Source organism: Archocentrus centrarchus, unplaced genomic scaffold, assembly GCF_007364275.1.
Source record: "Archocentrus centrarchus isolate MPI-CPG fArcCen1 unplaced genomic scaffold, fArcCen1 scaffold_107_ctg1, whole genome shotgun sequence".
Classification (NCBI taxonomy): domain Eukaryota; kingdom Metazoa; phylum Chordata; class Actinopteri; order Cichliformes; family Cichlidae; genus Archocentrus; species Archocentrus centrarchus.
This window is the reverse complement of record NW_022060153.1, coordinates 137,597-158,119: the sequence shown is the minus strand read 5'-3', so window position 1 is coordinate 158,119 and position 20,523 is coordinate 137,597. Positions and strand designations below refer to the sequence as shown.

Genomic DNA, 20,523 nt, shown 5'->3' with positions numbered 1-20,523 from the left:
TCCTTGCTGTTTTGTTTTTGTTTCGTGCCCTCCATCCTGGTCTCCTGCCGCCCTCCCTGGTCTGGACTTTGTTTTGGGTTGGGCCGTCTGGAGCCGACCCTTCGAAGGGTGGTACTTTCATGATCCTGGGCCAGTAGCCCTGCGTTTTGAGTTCTTTTAGTGATGGTCTGTTTTGTTGTATCTTCTGGTTGTTAGTTTTTTCTTACAGTCTAATTTTTCAGTTGTTGTATTTTTGTATTGTTTTTGTTTTTTTGTTAATTATAGGTTATTCTTATTTTTCCTGGGTTCCCATCTTCCTGTGTCTTTATGCTCCTGTATCTGTCTCCCCGTGTTCTTGTCTCCTGGTGTTTGTCTTCATTGTTTGTGTCTCAGGTGTCTCAGGTGTCTGTGTCTGCCGTGTTCAGTTGTTCCCTGTCTGGTGTCAGCTTAGGTGTTGTTGGGTTCTCTTTAGTCATGTTTAGATTCCCTCTGTGTGTCAGTCTGCTTATGTGTCAAGTCTGCATGTACCATGTTGGGTTACTTCCTGTTTTATTTTGACAGTTCTTTGTCCTGTGTGCTTGTGTTTTGTGTTACCTCCCTGAGTCTCGTTAGTGTTATTCTCTTCACCTGTTACCAGAGCTGTTTCTTCTTACCCCTCATCTCCTCTGTGTATTTATTGTCTGAGTTTTGTCCTGGTCACATGTCAGAGTCTTGTTGTCTTTGTGGCTGTATTTTTGTTCCTGTGTTTCTCCCTGTGTTTGTCTTCCTTAGGTTCCTTCCAGTTCAGGTTTCCTTTAGTTTTATTCTTTTCTTTTGGTTTATGTAATTGTTAGTTTAGCCACAATAAAGGCTTGTTTTGTTTAATACCTCCACCTGCTCCTGTATCCTGTATTTGGGTCCTCAATACCTCCACAAGCCACACGGCCAGCTTCCACACACTGTAACACAACCGCCATCTTGTCATTTCTCTACTCCTACAAGATCTTCACCTGCATCACCTATCTGTCTGTTCATACAGCTTTGTTTATTGTGTTTAGTATGAGAGGGAGTTACTGGCATGACGTTTCAGTTGTGGTTTTCATTAGTTTAGTTTTTCAGATGTAGTTTAGGGGAGAACCTTAAACAGTACTCATACAATCAAACTGTGTAGTCCACTCTTCAAATATAGTCCATGTTAAATTTTTCAAATTTCTAGAAATATTTAACCTGTGTGTGTCCTTAGCTGGAAATCATTTTGCACATTCACACACACAGTGCTTTAATACGTCGACAGGTGTGTGTTTTCCCATAAATAAAAGCTCTTCACACAAACCAAGTCAGAACATGAACACCTGTCTGACGTTAAACCATCATCAATGCAAACAGGACACAGCTTCACGGATCACTGAAACCTTGTTGAACCAGTTTAAACTGATAAAACAAAGGGGTCTTCACATTTCAAGCTTTCTGTTTCTCTTTGCATGAATTGGTGACTGTCATGTAAGTTTTGCAGTAATTACTGGGCTGATTGTAGAGAAGCAGCAAACAGAGCGATGGACAGACAGGACAGTCTGTGAGAGAGAGAAAGATTTAGGAGAGTTTGGCTTCATGTCTGTATGTCTTCTGCTCAAACTGACATGTCCTTGGCCGGTGGCCCAGTGTTTTGAGTTCTCTTGGTGAAGTTCTGTTTTTTATTATATTCATTAATTTGATTAATTCTATCAAAAAGTTTAGCAGGCTGAAAACATGCTCCACTGATAGAGGTTTTGACATTTTCTTTCCTGCCTCCCCCACCAAGTCAACTCAGTGCACGTAAATACAAAGCACTCATTTGATTGACGTTCAAAGGGAGGAGACTAAAAGCAGAGTATTAACACAGAGCTGAAATGAAAATTAAACCATTCAGCAGCAAGACACCAGCAGCAATACTTCACCCATCGACTCCCTGAAACAAACATGTCTGCCAAATATACTAAGTTCAGTAAGTGCATTTGCAATTTTCATACTTCTTTAGTTTTTTTTTCTCTCTATAATGTTATTTTTGTTTAGAGAGTAATAACATTCAAGAGCCACCCAAACTTTAACCTTACACTTGAATGAAAGGTGCTGCATAAATAATTTTTTCTGTATTATGAAGAAATCTGATTACAGACAAACTGGGATAGCTGATGTATATGGAGTAAGATAACTGTCAAAAAGATGTGTGCATAATTCTAACATTCTGTGCAGATTAGGATTGTTTTTATGTGAGTATGAATCTAAAAGCTGACAGTTCAAAGTCTTATGAATACAACTCTAGTTTCTTTGACTATGAACTCCTCCCTTCTGTGTGGACATGAATTCAAGTTTGTGGGTACGTGTACAAAAGTGTTGAAATGACGTCACAGGGTGGAGTATTCGATCCGCCATTATACCAAACACAGCATGCTCCAAATTCAAAGATGGCTGACGACTGGGTGGAGCTCCCAGCTCAGGTGACCCATGTATCCAGTATTTAGATGTTAGATTCAACTCATTGTCATTGTGCACACAAGGCACACAATGAAATGATTGTTCCAGATAACTCAGCCAGAGACCGGCGCTACCGTTAGGCAATGTGGTTTAAGTGTCTTGCCCAAGGACACAGCGCAGGGACTGGGGCTGGAACCAGCAACCTTCCGGCTGCAAGGCAAGCGCCTACCCACTGCAACGCTGGCATATACATTTATTAAGAAAAAATTGATTTTGTTCTTAATAAGTTAGAATTATGCACACATCTTTTTAACAGTCATCTTACTGCATAGATGTATATTTCACATTGACTCCAAGAACATGACTGAAGTGTTCTTGGTGGTGGTTGTGGGTGGTACCTCTATTAACTGTCAGTGCTCACTGAGGCATTACATGTTGACAGATATAACTTCGAACTTCTTATCTGATCTCTGTGTTTAGTAAATGTCCCTGAAATGTGACTAAAACAAAGTGCACCTTTGGTGGGCGTCAACAAGCTTAATTAACAGATATAATTCTTGCTGGATATTTTCAATTCAGTTTCATTCCAGGTTTATTTGTATATTGCAAATCACACAAAAAAAGAGTCGCATCAAGGTTTTGACTGCGCTTCCTGGCAGAATTGACATCTAACAAGATATTACTCTATATGTGCATTACATACATATTTGATCCTATATGTATACTTTTGACCCAGTGTGGATTAGAAAAAAATCCCAAATAAATTAAAACTTGTGCTACAATTTATTAGTTTTTAAAGTTGTTAAAGATGTAAACTGTATAATCATTCCACCCTGGAAAAAGAACAGTTCAAAGAAATCATTAAAAGCCTAAAATTACCAAGACATTGATGCCCATGATGAGAAGATGGAAACTTCTTACCAGTATGTGACAGAATGTCCACACTCAGTCCCCACACACTTCACAGGCACAATATGCAGTGTTCACTTAAGGATTTATTGTCCTTTTTTTTTACACTTTGCTTCTTGCCATGGCGCTGGATTTTTCCACCCACTCGTACTCCATGTCCTCTCTGTTCTCCAGCACACTCATCCTCAGCCCAGTCACCTGATCCACCAACCTCACCCTATCACTGCACCCTGACCCCCCCCCCCCCCCCCCCCCCCCCCTCTGTGCCCCAACATTTTCTCTTTTGGACTGTGAAATTCTGTTTACAATCTCTCTGTGATTCTAAGTTTGTTATGGGGTTTTGCAGTCTTGAGTCCTGTGTTTCAGCTGTGTTTAGTCATTTCCTGTTTTATTTTGGCAGTCTCTTGTGTTTTGTTTGGTTTTACTTCTTTGCCTCGTTCTTTCTAATTTAGTTGTTGGAGTGTCTCCACCTCCCTAACAATCCCTTTGTGTACGTCCTGTCTTAGTCCCCCATCCTTTGTCATTCGTCTATCCCGGTATCTCCCAGTGCCTAGTTACCCTAGCTTTCAGTAATTCTCTGTGTAGTTGTTTAAATTCATTTGTTCTCATTTGTGTTTTGTTTATATTTAATGGAGCTTTTAGCCTGCAATAAATGAGCTCACCTTAACTTTACACACTCAGCCTCCACTTCCTGCATGCGTCCTTCACGTTCCACATGCACTGTTGGATCTTTTTCTTACAACATAAAGCACCTTGAGTCAAATATTATTGTGATTTCTTACTATATAAATAAACTTGAACTGAACTCAAATGGCTGCTGGATCACAGATCCAGGAAGAATGTAGATTATGCCTGATTGGTCACAGGCTTCAAACTCCACCCCTTTCATTTGTGCTCATAGATTCATGAGAACCCTGGGTTGACTTATTGAGTTGATGACCACATTTATGTGACTGCATAACCTGTTTGATGAGGGTAAGTGAAGCCAGATCCCAGCTGTCATAGAGGCAGGGTACACCTGTACAGGTCACCAGCCTGTCTCAGGGCTAACACAGAGAGACCGACAACCATTCACACCTAAGAGCAATTTAGAATCACCCCAGTAACTGCATGTCTTTGGACTGTGGGAATTCAATTCAATTTTTATTTATATAGCACCAAATCACAACAGTCACCTCAAGGCGCTTTTATTGTATGTAAAGACCCTACAATAATACAGAGAAAACCCAACAGTCAAAACTGCTGTTTTTTCACTGTAACATAAAAAAATAACATGCTGGTGGTTTAAGAGTTGTATGTACTAAAATAATGTGGTAATAGTAATCCCACAAAATCAGTTAACCTAACCAGCCACCTGTAACATCAATAATATCTTTTTCCAACAGATGAAGAAGAACCAGATCTCAGGATTGCTGTTATTGGGAAAACTGGAACTGGGAAAAGTGCAGTAGGAAACACCATCTTAGGGGAAAGATTTTTTATGGCTAGGCTGTCTTCTTCCTCAGTGACATCAGAATGTCAGAAGGAAACAGGTCAGTTTGAAGGTCAGATCCTGGCTGTAGTTGATACTCCAGGTCTGTATGACACCAGAAAAAATCAAGAGGAGGTGACAAGAGAGATGGCCAAGTGCATCTGCTTTATTGCTCCTGGTCCTCATGTGTTTCTGGTTGTGTTGCAGCCAACCAGATTCACCAAAGAAGAGCAAGAAACTGTGAAAATCATTCAGGAGATCTTTGGAGAAGTTTCAGCAGATTACACTATAGCCCTGTTCACTCATGGAGATCAGCTGGAAGAAGAAGGAATCACCATGGAAGAACTAATCAATGGAAATCCAGATCTCAGTGACTTCATCGGTCAGTGTCATGGAGGATACCATGTGTTTAACAACAAGGCCAATGATCCATCACAGGTCAGAGAGCTGCTGATGAAGATCAGCTCCATGGTTCAGGAAAATGGAGGAAGTTGCTACACCAATGAGATGTTCCAGGAGGCTGAGAGAGCCATAAGAGAAAAGATCGAGCAGCTGATGGCAGAAAATCCACAGATGCAGCGTCAAGAAGCAAGAAGACAAGCAGAGAGAAACAACAGGTTTATTCAGGGAATTCTAGCCATTGTTGAAGTTGCTGTTGGAGCAGCTATTGGATCTGTGGCTGGTCCATTGGGTGCTGCAGCAGGAGCTGCTGTCGGTCTTCTTGTGGGAGCTGCAGCTGTGGTAGTGAAAAAGAAAGTGTGCAATATACAGTGAGTGAGTTAATTAATAATCAGCTGGAGCTCACTAAAGTCACGTCAACATGATAAATGAAGATGTGTGTGGCTTTTATTTAACCATCATTCTTTTTGCTTTTCTTTCATTGAATACATAATTATTGCTCTTTCTTTTCATTTTAGCAGCTGGATTTCACACATCTGTACTGACTGTTAACCATGTGATTAAAACTGTGTGTATTGATATATTACAATCATTGAGCTTATTAGTATCTTCAAGATATGAGAGGAAACTGTAGCCCTGCATCTACTCTGGGCTCTGTGTTCATAGGAGGTCCTTTCAGAGGAGCCCAGATTCTGGTCTGGAGGGAGCTGGTTGTAGTAGCTGCAGGAGGATGGCTGCATTTGATATTCTGATTTAAATTTTTTTTTTTTTGCCTTTTCCATATTGAATATAAGTTTTGATGGAACGTGTCTGGACTCACTTTAATCAGTCAGAGGAGAAACTGGAATGAAGCTTTTTTAGAGCAGAACATTCACTGAGATGTTTGTTGATCAGACTGTGACATTAAAGAGATGTTTGCTTCATGTTTGCTCTGGATTTAATCTTTGCTCTGATATGATAATAAATATAAACATAACTAAATGAGAGTCTGACCTTCATTCTTCAGCATCTTCCTGTTTGTCTTATTTGTTCTGCTGATTGTGTGAATGTGGTTCATGTTGCTGTGTGAGCACTGAAGCTCAGTCTGCCTCCACCTGATGTCCTGTGTTGATTGCAGGTTCAGGTTCAGACCTGAGGGTGGTGCTGGTGGGCCAGGAGAAAGTGGGGAAGAGTTCAGCAGGAAACACCATCCTGGGAAAGAAGGTTTTTGACTCTAAGATCAGCTCCAGTCCTCTGACTCTGAGCAGTAAGAAGATAGAAGCTGATGTTCTGGGTCGCAGAGTCTCTGTGGTCGACACCCCCGGACTCTTCAGCACCCGACTGACTGCAGAAGAGGTAAAAGCAGAGCTGGAAAAAGCAGACGAGCTGAGCTCTCCAGGTCCTCACGTCTTCCTGCTCATCCTTCAGCTTGGAAGATTCACAGAACAAGAACAAGAAGGGCTGAAAACTCTGCAGGAGATGTTTAATGCTGAAATCTCCAAACACACAATGGTCCTGTTCACCTATGGAGACCGACTGGAAAACACCGACATGGAGCAGTTCATCAGAGAGGACGAGAACCTGCAGGAGCTGCTGAGGAACTGCAGCGGTGTGTACCATGTGTTCAACAACAGAAAGATAGAAGACAGGAGTCAGGTCCAGGAGCTGCTGGACAAAATAGACTCCGTCTGTAAGGGAGGACACTACAAGAGGACGTCACAGGCAGCGTGGTACAGCTCTCTCAAGAGTTCCTGGTTCTTTAGAAAAATCAGACAGATTGGGAGTCAGATATTCGTCATCATCAACTCCATAATGGCAAGAAAGTGTGGTTTGTGTGTGTGTGTGTCTGTGTGTGTCTGTGTGTATGTGTTTTTGCACATTTTATAAAATGTCTTTTGTAACCAGAGTTTAATCACAGACATCTTCAAATATCACAGACATATAACTGTATAGAACTGAAACTGAAAATATCTCTGCAGACCTCTGATGTCTTTAACACAGGTAATGTCATGAATCCTGATGACTTATTGTAAGTTTATGGACTCATACTTCCTGCTGTGTGTGTGTGTAAAACAGGAAGTATAAACACCAGAATAGATGGATAAATAATAAATAAATAACTACAAGTTTATGGTGACTGAAGCTGACTGTTATTTATTACTGTGAGCAGCCTTAGAAACAGAAAATAAACAAAAGTATAGAGTGAAGCAACAATCTCCTCTGCAACTGTTAGTATGCAGTGACTGTAGAAAACATGGACAACCTAACTCTCAAAAACGTGTCCGTATTAGTGCATGGGTCAAAGGTCAACCTAAAACAAAAAAGTTCCCCTCCAATAAGTTTTTGAATGCACACACAGCAGATAAGACCCTGAATGCAAAAAAAATAATAAATTAAAATAAATAAATTTAATATCAGCCCATCTTTGTCACCAAAAACAATGGTTATCTGACAAAGTACCAACTCCTGTGCATCCTGTGAATAAAAGACAAATGAACAAGTACTTTGAAAAAATTTAACATTGATAAAAGTACACTGCACGAAAAGAAGCATATTCGTCCCCGTATACTGACGCGGGCGCCGCTAGTAAACAGCAGCATACGGGGATGCGCGTTTTCGTTCGCCTGAGACGGATATGGTCGTTTACGTTCCACCAGAAGCAGCGGGGGGTAAAGGTACGGGGGGAGCCGGCAGGCGTTGACTACTTTACATATGAATAGCAGCACTGCAAGCCGAAGCAGCGGCAACAGACCCACGTGGCTTCTCTGTCAGTGGATGAAAAAAATGCCATCACAATTCAGCACTCACATGTGATTGGTTGGTGGATCTGTCCCTTATTGGCCTTTATAAAGACAGGCCTGGGTAAGCCCCTCCCTAATAAATAATAACCCAGTAATAAAAATTATCTTTAATTATTATTTCTGTGATATACCTTGTATGTTATGTTGTATTCATGCCATGCTAATAACCTCAACTAAAAGGAATTCAATTAAGAGAAACAAATTGTGAGGCACAAGTTTGAATCTTTTTTTTTTATTTACAAAGCAATATGCACATACACACATCATATTATCTATATATATATATATAAAGAAAACAAAAACATTATGACATATAATGCTTTGCTACTTCTGGGCCATGTGGTGGTGGCTTTCTCTCAGAGCATGGTCCAGCATACAAACACTTATGGTGCACAGTGTTATATTTAGGGTGAGCTTCTAGTCTGTCTTGCAGTTTGGCTCAGAGGTCACTGAGCTCCTGGCTGGGGAAGCTTGGGGGTCTTAATCCAGCCCGACACGCCCTCTGAGACGCCATCCTCCTCATCCAACATGAGGTCAGTGGTGACACCGTCCCAGAAGGTAACCTCCTTCACTGCCAGGACACTCGTCCTCGCCTCCAGCAGCTGTTGACACTGAGCACACATTAAGTCATTATGAAACTGTATGAAATATTGTGAAAAATCACGGAAACTACACTGAAAGTTTGAGTCTCTTGACTTTGAATGCACACATAGCAGATAAGACCCTGAATGCAAAAAAAAAAGGAAAAAATTTTAATATCAGCCCATCTTTGTCATCAAAAACAATGGTTATGTGACAAAGTACCAACTCCTGCATCCTGTGAATAAAAGACAAATGAACAAGTACTTTGAAAAAATGTAACACTGATAAAAGTACTTCATTGATTTTGGTCATTAACCCTTGAGGCACCTTTAAACTGATTATACACTTTTTATCTTTTAGGTCCCAAAATGTTACAGCTGCTGAAACTATAAACATTCAATGTTAATTATTTTCACCTTCACTGCATCACCTTTTTTTTGACATTTTGGGTTGTTCAAAAGAAGCCAGATTTTATATAAAGTTAAAAAAACAATAAGTAATATTTTCCAAAAATAAAACTGCATTTACAAGCTAACTACACAAATACAGCAGACCAACAAAACAATCCAGTACGTCTTACCTGCTTCCTTCTTGCACGACACCGGGCAGGATTTTTAATGGCTGCCGCCTTTTCCTGAACGTGAGGCTGACTGTAGCGGAAGCTGCGGCGGACCGTCTGTAGGTTTAACAAGAAGCTGGACAACATTTTTGTACATTGTAAATAAAGAGCATAAACACAGTGTATACATAAACAATATTCAGGAAAACACCCACACAACAGCAAAAGATACCTGCACACAATTATATCACTGTCCACGCATTAGGAACACTCACACTCTCGTTGTGAGGCGAACAGTCTGTGGAAAATAACATGAAAATAAATAAGAGTAAAAACATTTTAAGTTCTTCTCTCCTCCACACATTGAATACTGCTGCTTTGTTTCTGATTGTTACCTCTGCAGAGGATCATACTGGCTTTTATTGGATTCAGAGTTGAAGGGGGCAAATATGTGGTGTCTATACTGCCATGTAACTATCTATATACGTATGTATGGTTTCATCCTTAAGGCCTGTATTGATTTCATGCAAAAATGGTAACTTGAATTTAACATAAAGGTTTGACATCAGCACAAAGGGCCCCTTGTCGGCTCTCTTGCTTTCCATATAAGGAACTGACCATATGTCCAGCTATAGGTTATAGGTTGAAGATGTTTTTTTATAGCCATATATGGTAAGTTAGGAATGTGGGGGTTTTGCCAACACTATGTAACCTTTGTGATCTCTTTTCTGAACTGAGTTAGGAAGATTGGGCCTCCTCTCCCTGGTAGCTAAGGAAAAAGCATCTGTTTTGACATTGTCTGTTTTTTTGCAATAAATTTTTGTATATGCATTGAGACTTTGTCAGCGAGCATTTTTTCTTCAAGAACACATCCATCAAAGACACAAGTTCTGGAGTTCACGAACTGAGAGAAATTGTGATACTGCAGTGGTGCCTGAAGACTAAGCGTTTCAGCTCTGTGTCCAAACGCCAGCGAGGGGGTGAGTGATTACCTCCTTATTTGAGTGCGGCTGTTTTCCCGTTTGAGCTGTATCACACTGCAAAGACCCCGTGTGTGGGGTTTATGGTGTTTGTGTTTCTTGGGGTAATCTCAGTCATGTGTTTTTTCTTACTATACCATGAAAAATAAAGCTTGATTAAGTAGTGGATCTAGAAGTGGTAAGCGTATAGCCTGGCCAGGAGAGAGTTTACAGAGAATAAAAGAAGGGATAAGTAAAGGAAAAGAGCATATGCAACAGATATGTAAGTGTTGAGAGAAACAGCCGCATAATTGGGTTGAGCCTCCTATAAGGAGCTGCGTTAGGCAGGCCTAAATCCTGATTAAACAATAGAAATGTTTTCTTTCATTGACACTGCTGACGAGTTGTGTATGATATAACCTTCTATATGAATTTTGCATAAATTAAGATGTTGATAGATAGATGAGAAGAAGCAGCATTAGTAATGAAGAGAAGTAAAGGTCGACTAGTCTGTGTGTTTGTTTCGTGTAGAGCAAGATGTGTGTGTGTGTGTGTGGAAATGGACTCTTCCTTTTTTTTGAGAGGGGAGACCCCACCTGACTTTCCTCGCTTTTGTGTGTAAGTCTAAATTTGTTTGTGTGAGAAGAGACGTTGTTTGTTCTTTATGTCTGTGTGTGCCGGCCCGTGAGTGTGTTTAAGGGTGTGTCATCCCCTGTGCCCTTTCCTGTGTGTGTGAGCTAAAGGGATTTTGTCTTTCAGTGTTTGTGTGCTTGAGTTTATGTGTAAGTGAGGTGTGTGTGCAGAGAAAAGACCAAATGGGTGTGTGTATGCATATGTCTATGTGAATGGAGTGATTTTTGTGTAAGTGTGTGAGGCAGTACCCCAACTTTGTGTGTATGTGGTGGCCCCCTCCTTTGTCCAGTCAGTAGGAGCTGTGTGTGTGTGTGTGTGTGTGTGTGTGTGTGTGTGTGTGTGGTATATGTGTCTGAACATTTTGTTGAACCTTTTTGATAATTGCTGCTGGACGGTGATTGGAAATAAAGGTTTATAAACGTTATGTTATTACTTATAATAGAATACACAATACATGAGCCGCCCTTATTGTTAAAAGCTATGAGCCTTCACCAGAGAGACGTTTGTTTTTCCCTGGGGACCTTTGTTAGTTTTATTACCTGTTATTAAAAGTAAAAACAAGAGAGAAAAAAAAACAGAAAGAAAGAAGAAAAGAAAGAGAAGTCCTTTAACTGATTGTTATAAAGCCCCATAAAGCCCCATCTATGAGCCCCAAATACACAGGACTGATATGTAAATTATCCAAGATGGCGCCGGTGAGGTCAGCAGCCGTCGTACCTGCTCCTACGCTTTGTTTGTATATTAGGTTTAGCTCTAATTTTGGAATTTATAATTCCGCCTGCTCTGTGTCATATAACGTATGACAGACAGACTCTTTTTAATATCAGAATACAGCACTCTGGCTGTATTCTGACACCTTTTTCTCCCGGACCCGACTTGGCCATCGGGAGATATACTGCGTTTCCAGTGGGCAGCTCAAAACAAAGGACGGACCAGGTCACGGACAAGGCCCGAGGGAAAAGAGCCGGCGTAAGAGAGAGGCTGAGGAGCAGAGCGCACCAAACGCCACTGCCGAGCATCCTGTTGGCTAATGTCCAGTCACTGGATAACAAGCTGGACGAACTCAGGGCCAGGATACAGTTCAGAGGGACATAAGGGACTGCAACATCATCTGTCTCAACGGAGACATGGCTGACTCCCCTCATACCGGACCACGCCGTACAGCCGTCGGAGTTCTTCAGTGTTCATCGCACGGACAGAATGAGTGAGTCCTGGAAAATCAAGAGGAGGAGGTGTGTGCCTAATGATTAATAACAACTGGTGTGACAGTAGGAATGTTGTCCCTCTGAAACAATCATGTTCACCTAACCTGGAGCTCCTAACCCTGAAATGCCGTCCCCACTACCTGCCCCGCGAGTTTACGTCGGTCATCTTCAGCGCCGTCTATATCCCACCTCAGGCGGACACAAACACTGCACTATCCGAGCTACATGAGGCTATTTCCACCTATCAGGCTAACCAGCGTGATGCGGCTCTCATCGTAGCCGGGGACTTTAACAGTGCAAAACTTGAAAAAGCTGATACCGGAGTTGATTCAACACAATCGACTGCCCCACCAGAGGAGAGAGGACCCTAGACCACTGCTACTCTGCATTCAAAGATGGCTACAAAGCAAAGCCTCTTCCGCCTTTTGGGAAGTCTGACCACACCGCTGTCCTTCTCATGCCGAAATACAAACAACGGCTCAGGCAGGAACCCCCTGCTGTGAGAGAAGTGACACGGTGGTCTGATCAAACAGAGGCCGCTCTGCAGGGTGCGTTGGATTCAACCGACTGGGACATGTTTCACAGCAGCGCGGGCGGAGACATCGAAGAGTTTACGGAAACTGTTGTGGGATTTATTGGGAAAGTTGTTGAAGACACTTCACTTAGGAGGACCATCAGGACTTTTCCCAACCAGAAGCCGTGGGTGGATAAATCTGTCCGCGACGCCCTGAGGTCCCGCACCGTTGCCTACAACTCCGGCCTCGCCTCTGGGAACATGGAGGACTACAAGGTTGCATCATACAACGTCCGCAGAGCGGTGAAAGAGGCTAAACAACATCGCTACGGCCGCAGACTGGAACAGCAACTACAACAGTCTGACCCCAGGGGACTGTGGCAGGGACTACGCACCATCACGGACTACAAAGCACCACACACACCCGGTGAGTGCCGACGCTTCTCTGGCTGATGAACTCAACATCTTCTTTGCGCGCTTTGAGTCGGGAAGCCGACAGCCCGCTGCGCTCCCGGCCGGAGGGGCGGAGACACTCACTGTGACGGAGCGCGACGTGAGGAGGGCGTTTAGACGTGTAAACACCAGGAAAGCGGCTGGACCAGACGGTATTAGCGGATGTCCTTAAGACCTGCGCTGACCAGCTGGCACCTGTGTTTACACTGATATTCAACCTCTCACTGAAACTGTGTGTGATTCCCACCTGCTTTAAAAGTCCATCATAGTCCCTGTCCCAAAGAAACCACACCCCAGCAGCCCCAATGACTTCAGGCCCATAGCACTCACCTCTGTGGTGATGAAGTGTTTTGAGAGACTCATCAAGACATTCATCACCTCCTCACTGCCCACCACCCCCCACTACACAGTTTGCATACCGGCCAGACAGATCCACAGATGACGCCATATCCTTCCTCCTCCACAAGACCCTTTCACACATAGACACTGGTAAGGGGAACTATGTGAGAGTGCTGTTTGTAGATTACAGCTCAGCATTCAACACCATAGTTCCCTCCAGGCTGGGCTCTAAGCTGCTGGACCTGGGCCTGGGCCCATCCCTGTGCAGGTGGGTTCACAGCTTCCTGACCAGCAGACCACAGGTGGTACGAGTGGGTCACCTCACCTCATCCTCCCTCACCCTCAGCACTGGATCCCCCCAAGGCTGTGTGCTCAGCCCTCTGCTGTACTCACTGTACACCCATGACTGCGAGGCCACGTCAGAGTCCAACGTCATCATCAAGTTTGCTGACGACACTGCTGTTGTGGGACTAATCTCTCACAATGAGGAGACAGCCTACAGGAGAGAGGTCTCCCGCCTGGAGAACTGGTGCCAGGAGAACCACCTCCTGCTCAACGTCAGCAAAACAAAGGAACTGATCGTGGACTTCAGCAGGAAGCAGCAGAGGGACTACCATCCACTTGTCATCAGTGGTGCTGAGGTGGAAAGAGTGGACACCTTCAAATACCTGGGAGTGACCATCTCACAGGACCTGTCCTGGACTCATCACATAAACATCACTGTGAAGAAGGCCAGACAGCGTCTCTACCTCCTCAGGCGGCTGAGAGACTTCAAGCTCCCACTCAAGGTGCTCAGGAACTTTTACACCTGCACCATTGAGAGCATCATGCGTGGGAGCATCACCACCTGGATGGGAAACTGCACCAAGCAGGACTTCATGGCCCTAAAAAGGGTGGTTCGTTCAGCTGAACGGACCATCAGAACCACCCTCCCCAACCTGCAGGACATTTACACCAAGCAGTGCAGGCTGAGGGCCATGAAGATCCTAAAACAGCCCAGCCACCCCGGACACTCTCTCTTCTCCCTGCTCCCATCAGGCCGGCGTTACCGCTGCCTGACGACTAAGACTGAAAGGTTGAAGAAGAGTTTTTACCCACAAGCCATCCGTCTGCTCAACTCTGAGCCCTAACTGGACCATTATTGCACAGTGTAAATATTATAATTTAAAAAGTGTGTAGTGTATAGTATATAGAGTATAGTGTATAGTGTGAATTACTTTTTTTATTTTTATTCTTCTTATTTATATGTGTGTGTATAAGGTTGCAGGTACAAAATACATTTCACTGTGCATTGTACTGTGTATAACTGTGCATGTGACAAATAAAACTATCTTATCTTATCTTATCTTACTCAAGCATAAACACTTTGAGGGTGAGAGGTGTTTTAAGAGTGAAATAAACTTAACATTTACACAGAAAACTGTAGATTTTTATAGTTCTGTGTTTATTGAAGGGAAGCTTGTAAACTACGTAAGAGGTTGAAGCTGAAAGAAAGGGGCGACCGGACAGGGCAGCGCTGTTTTATAGGTTAGCTTTGTTCTTAATCTTTCTCTCATTATTTTGGTGATAGAGCACAGCATTCACCCAGAGAGGAGGCTGCTTTATGGAAAAATACATTTGCTGTAGAAATTTGACATCTGTGTGGAACAGCTGGGTGTGGGAGAACGTGAAGCATCATACGGTCAGGTCCTGATTATGTCCCTGTTAATAAAGTTAACCACATAAATGCACACATTAACGTTATTCTGCCTGCAGCATGATGGTGGAAGATTTGTTTGAATCAGTCTGAGTAGAAATGTTACTAAAACCCAGAAAAACTGTAAACCATCAGTTCACTGTAAAAAGCATTAACCATTCTTGAGTCTTTATCAGGATTCTCTGCCTCTCCAGTAAATTTGAAGCTGAAAACCTTAGAAAATAATGTTTGTATGATTCTTTTTGATACTTTACTGCTAAAATTTTGCACTGGTGGAAAAAAGAAAAAAAAAGATTAAATTTTATTACATTAAAAGTAAGTAAGTTTCTGTTTTTAATACTAGCTGAAGAATCACGTCAAGGGTGCTTCCTAAATTCTGACTGGCACAGGCACAGCGCCCTCCTCAGTCATGCTGGCGTCATTGCTGCAGATGGACTAAGTTGGACAAAGCTGCTTCTCTCTGCTCCCGTCATTCATGGATTCTCTCAGATTTATCCTTAATTTTACTCTCATTTCTGAAGCAGTGAAACACAGAAGTTACCAAGCAGGTGATCTTTTAAACAGTGTTTTTGTTTGTGAAGTGTGTTTAAGATGTTTGGTGTGTTGTACTGTTAAAATTATAATTTCGATACCAGTGATCCATCTTCGGCCTTCATGTTACAGACATGATTTGTTGCTTTTTATGTTTTTGTTACAAGTTAGTTGTTAAAAAAGAAAAAAATGCCCCTGTTCAGTTCTTCCATATAGTAACTCTGCTCACTTTAATCACTCAGCAAGAAAAGTTCCTGTTATCTCATTGGTACTACATTACCCAGCAGCCCATGGGTTGCAGCCTATCTGACTGGTGTGAGTCATAAATAAAGGTTACCCCCCCATCCTTTAGTTGTGTGTGCATATGGGTTTGATTTTAAGTTTAAAATAGGAGTTATGGAGCCATATTCCTGTACAGAGGCTCAGTGCAGATCTGACTGCCTGCAGAGAGAATTTCACCTTTGTGTTGGACTGCCATCTTGTGGCACATTTAAGAATTGTTTTAGAACATATCTTTGTATTGTTGGACAGCACAGGATGATGCAGCTCATTGATTAAGCTGTAGGTGTTATGTTGACTTTTAGTCTTTTTTATATTGTGATTTTTCTTTGTTCCTTTCACAGAAACCATACCTGACCCTCATGCACCCTCACTGTAGCACAATCCAGTGTTAAGCAGATATTCTCCAGTCTGTACATCAGTGGTTCTTTGGAACCCCCCCAAAAAAGAAAAAAAATCATTTAAATAAATAATAGATAAATAAATAACACGTAGAGCAGCAGAGTCACACAAAATAAAAAGTTGCACTTCACTCCCATTGGGCTGAAATGGATCCTTCGGTGGGCTGGGTGTGGTCCCCGGGCCTCGTGTTTAATACCACTGGTTTTATCTGTTATGGTGTTGGTCCCACCCTCATTCTGCTTTTCCGCTTCTTCAAGCAACAATCAGTCATCTCATCGCTGATCAGCCTATGCACCTGAGATCAAACTCGGGAACTTTCAGCTTTATTTCAAGAAAAAAACCTTTCACTTTTATCAGGTCGGGCTTTTTAAACTCCGATACTGTTATCTGCGGGAAATCCCAGTATTCTTTGGAGTTTCAGGAAACTTTGAAGAGTCGGATCAGCAGAACAATGGGGATTAAATGGAAGCGGAAACATGGACTGACTGAGTGTTTCTGCAGGTGAGCTTTAACTAATGCATGAGGTTAATTCATATTTATTATGTAAACATGCCTTTAAGTGGACCACGTGGTCTGTCAGGGCTCACTGGAGGTGAACAGTTCGGGGAACTCCGACCCACAGTTATTTTTTCTTCTTCTTCTTTTGCTTTCGGTTGCTCCAAAACTCCCTAAAAGTCCAGCCACAGACGGTATTTAAAAACTTCCGCTTATGTCTCTGTGCTGCTTTTTCAGACTGTTTACAGATGGATGCAGTCACTGCTGCAGCTTCAGTACTTTATACTTTGCACTAAATATTTATCATATTCTGAGCTTCTGCTGCCATCTGCTGGTTAAACATACGCTTAACAAACTCTTGCATCATTTCTGAGAAGCGCGCTGATTTCCTGTAAATGCTGAAGGAGTTTATCGAATTACTGATGCTGGAAACACATTCGGGAAAATGCTGCAGAACCGAATCAAAATCAAGGCGCTGACGATCATTTAGTGTCAGTGTAATATTTTGCCGTCATGTGATTTTGCTGCTGCGTTGCTGCATGTTGAGCTGAGATACTGTCCATGTGATAACTGTAGTTTGATGCATTTGTAGGCCAAATGTTATTTGTTGAACGCACAGGACTGATTCGATATTCATCTAATCAGAGAAAAACTTTTTCATAGTCCTGCATTTATTGAATTGGAGTTGAGGGATGGGGGAATTCTCTCTCCCTCCCTTCATGGTCACATAAGAGCTGAGAAGTGAAACCAAACTTTCAGTTCAGGTCAGGCTGCATCTACTTCACTCTCCACCCTCCTGTCACAGATGGATTCTCTCATAGTGCTCCTGCTTATGATTTATGGATCTACAGGTGAGTCAAACAGAGTTTGTTTATATTTTTCTTTTTAAGTTAAGAAGTGACAAACTGTAAGTCATTTTTAGGTCAGTGTAATTCAATGCAGCTTAACAGCTTTAACAGGTCAGAAGTTCATCTCTGATCCCTTTTTATTGACCTTGGAAACATATTCATATCATTACACCAGCATGCTTAATGTAACAGCTGATTTCTCACAGGGGGCGGTGCCCACTTTGGCATACCCTGTATGTCTGAGTCTCTGGCTGCTGTACTGGAAGCTGCCACCTACACTTTGCATTTTCTGCATTCTTTGAATTCCTCCATGACGAGAACAAACATTTAAAGACTGAAGACTTGTACAGAGTTGTTCAGATTTGTCTCATTTATTGTCTGATTTGGTGAAGGGGGGGTGGAATGCAGACGGAGACGAGAGGGTCATAGCATTGTGGAGCCCGATGCCAGCTCCTAGCCAAAACAGTTCGCTGACAGTGATGCAAGTTCATCAGTGACCGTGGTACACCAGATCCAGCTCACACAAATCACAGAGAGGGCTGAGGGGACGAGCGACCATCACACATTGTCCTGGAGAGATATGATTATCAGCCCAAGGCCGGCTGGGGAGCCGAATTCCTGATAATGGAGATGTTGTTTTGGAACAGGGTGCTTGTGTTTTTTCCTGCAGCCTTCAGCTTCACTGGGGAACCCATTCAGTAAATCCAGTAATCCAAATTCATTAGTTACCGTCCTCGCTGTGCAGGAATCAAACCTTATCTCCAGATCTAATCCTTCTCGCCTGCGAGCACGTTCTCAGCTGGACTATAGTCCGCTTTACGGCTCAGGTCCAACAGGCTTTGAGTCTGGTCTGTACGGCTCTGCACAGCCATCCACCTGGGTCTGCAGCCTCGGCAGATGTCGAACTGCTGCCCAGATTTTCATAATTTCCTGGTAAATCAGGTATCCTCTGAGCCCAAACTGAAGAGATCCTGTTTCCAAGTAGCCGAATATGTAAACGTCTTCCATGTCCTCAACCTCCAGAGCTGAGAGGCACACAGGTCTCCACAAGCTCCAAGAATCGATGACGTAGCTGACGGGTCAGTTCCAGTTCCACTCGGACACTCAGGCTCCCCTTTCCTCCCTTCCCCCCGCTCTCATCAGTGGAGAAAATTCGATCAGTGGTGTTTAGGGCCCAGTTTGCCAGATCCATGTTGCTTCTTAATCTTATTCTTATTCGGACAGTGTGTAAAAGACACTCTACAGCAAGCAGGAGAGATGTTGGAGGCAGGGGGCAGGATAGAATGCGACCGTCCCCTCATAGAGCAGAGGAAGAGATGGAGAAGTTCAGCTTTAAAGCGTGTTTGTCGTTCTGCATTTTAAACATTTTTTTTTTTTTTTTACCTCTGATAACTGAGTTTAAAGTGACAGCAATTCATTAAAGGAAAGTGAAAGCATCCCAGACAGAACTTACTTATTGTTTTTATTGGAGTCTCCCTCTCCTTCATTTTTCTTCCTCAACACTTCTGTAATAACGTGGATTTTTTTTTTCGGGACGTCTGTTACTCTAAATGTGAAACTGCACATTAAATAAGGCATTTGACTATAACCACTGGGCTGAGACTGTTTTTTTCTGCTAATTTGAGATTTACACATTTATCATGACCAAAAGGTCAGTCATATTAACTTTTAATTAATTATTTTGGCACAATAATAGAACTCAAACCTCACCTGTGGGAGGTGGAAAGAGTCTGTAACCAAATCTGTTCAAAGACAAGTTGAAAACCAAACATCTTGAAAGTAAAAAGTAACTTAATTAATGAGTAATGACTCTTAGAGTCATTGCTCATTAATTATTACTTTGAATTTGAAGAAATGTCCAATTCAGATATTTACAGTAAGACACAATTTTTTTCCCTCCTTTATATGTGTGAAGTGGCCAAACTGGGTTTATTATAGACAGAAGTTACACATCTACTTCAAATTAATTTCACTTAATTTGTGTCTCTTTTCCTGTAACATACCCACAAGTTAGAGCTACTTAAAGGTGCTGATGCACCACTTAAAACTACTTCTACTCCTGTAAAAGCTAATTGTTACCCCGCGTATTCTAGTGTAGCTAACATGAAGGGGCACAGTGTCATTGCATCATAATTTCAGCTAAATACATTTAAATCACTTTAACTCTGGGAGAGTTACCCCTTAGCTGTGGCTGTATTATGAGCATACCAGCCTGTCACTAAACTAGCTGTAATTTATTAAAGCAGAGCTCGATCAGCAGTGGCATCATCAGAGATGAGCGTTCAGGTGAACCGAAGGCACAGGACAAGCTGTGATCACAGCTGCTCAGCTGATGCTGGTTCATTACAGACGCTCTTACAGACTCACAACATCGAGCTGGAACCTGTGGTTCTCACTGTAGTCTCGATTTCTTTCGAACATCATGTTTGATTGAGCTCAAGGATCAGCTGATCAACTTTGTGTTCAGTGTCAATGTCGCCTTGGTCACAACTCAAAATACATGCACACCATGGTGAAGATGTCACAAACTCTATGGCTGCCACCAGTTTGTTTGTTTTTGGAGAAAGAAGTGACCACTTGGACCGATGGTGGAGTTGCAGCGATGCATCCATCCATAGACTGTATGGGAGCATCACAGAGTCCGATAACCCGGAGATTAATGCTTAGATAAAGTTAAATCCAAATAAAATCTTAGTATTTCACTCACCAAACTGGAGCTCCAGACTTCTTGGATGATCTGTTATACAATTAGCTGCACATTCTGTCAGATAATTGTAATTACATTGCATTACCTTAAACCACCTGTGTTAGAGTCCATGTTAATCAAGTGTAATCTCTAATTTTAAGCCTTGGTCAGTTCCACAGGGGGAAATAAGGACCAGAGTCCAGTGCTGCTTTTCCAGGCTGTAAACATGTTTATTTGGACATTTTAACTTTGGAGTTTATGGGGACAGACTCACTTTTAGAGCCTCAAGTGGACATTAGAGGAACTGCAGTTTGTTGGCTTCATTTTTCAGCCACGGAAGTTAAAAATATTGGATTCATCAAGTGGAGTTAATA

The 20,523-nt window shown here is 42.4% G+C and overlaps 1 protein-coding gene across 1 annotated transcript in view; it reads left to right on the top strand.

The window, feature by feature from the left end:
• Positions 1 to 1,799: 1,799 nt before the first annotated feature.
• The window catches only part of LOC115775352 (GTPase IMAP family member 8-like), a 102,731-nt gene continuing 84,007 nt past the window's right edge, over positions 1,800 to 20,523 (top strand). The window contains exons 1-3 of the mRNA XM_030722886.1: positions 1,800 to 1,939; positions 4,704 to 5,298; positions 16,886 to 16,890. Of these exons, the coding sequence (XP_030578746.1) occupies positions 1,915 to 1,939; positions 4,704 to 5,298; positions 16,886 to 16,890 (625 nt within the window). The 5' untranslated portion in view covers positions 1,800 to 1,914. The remainder of the gene's footprint in view (positions 1,940 to 4,703; positions 5,299 to 16,885; positions 16,891 to 20,523) is intronic.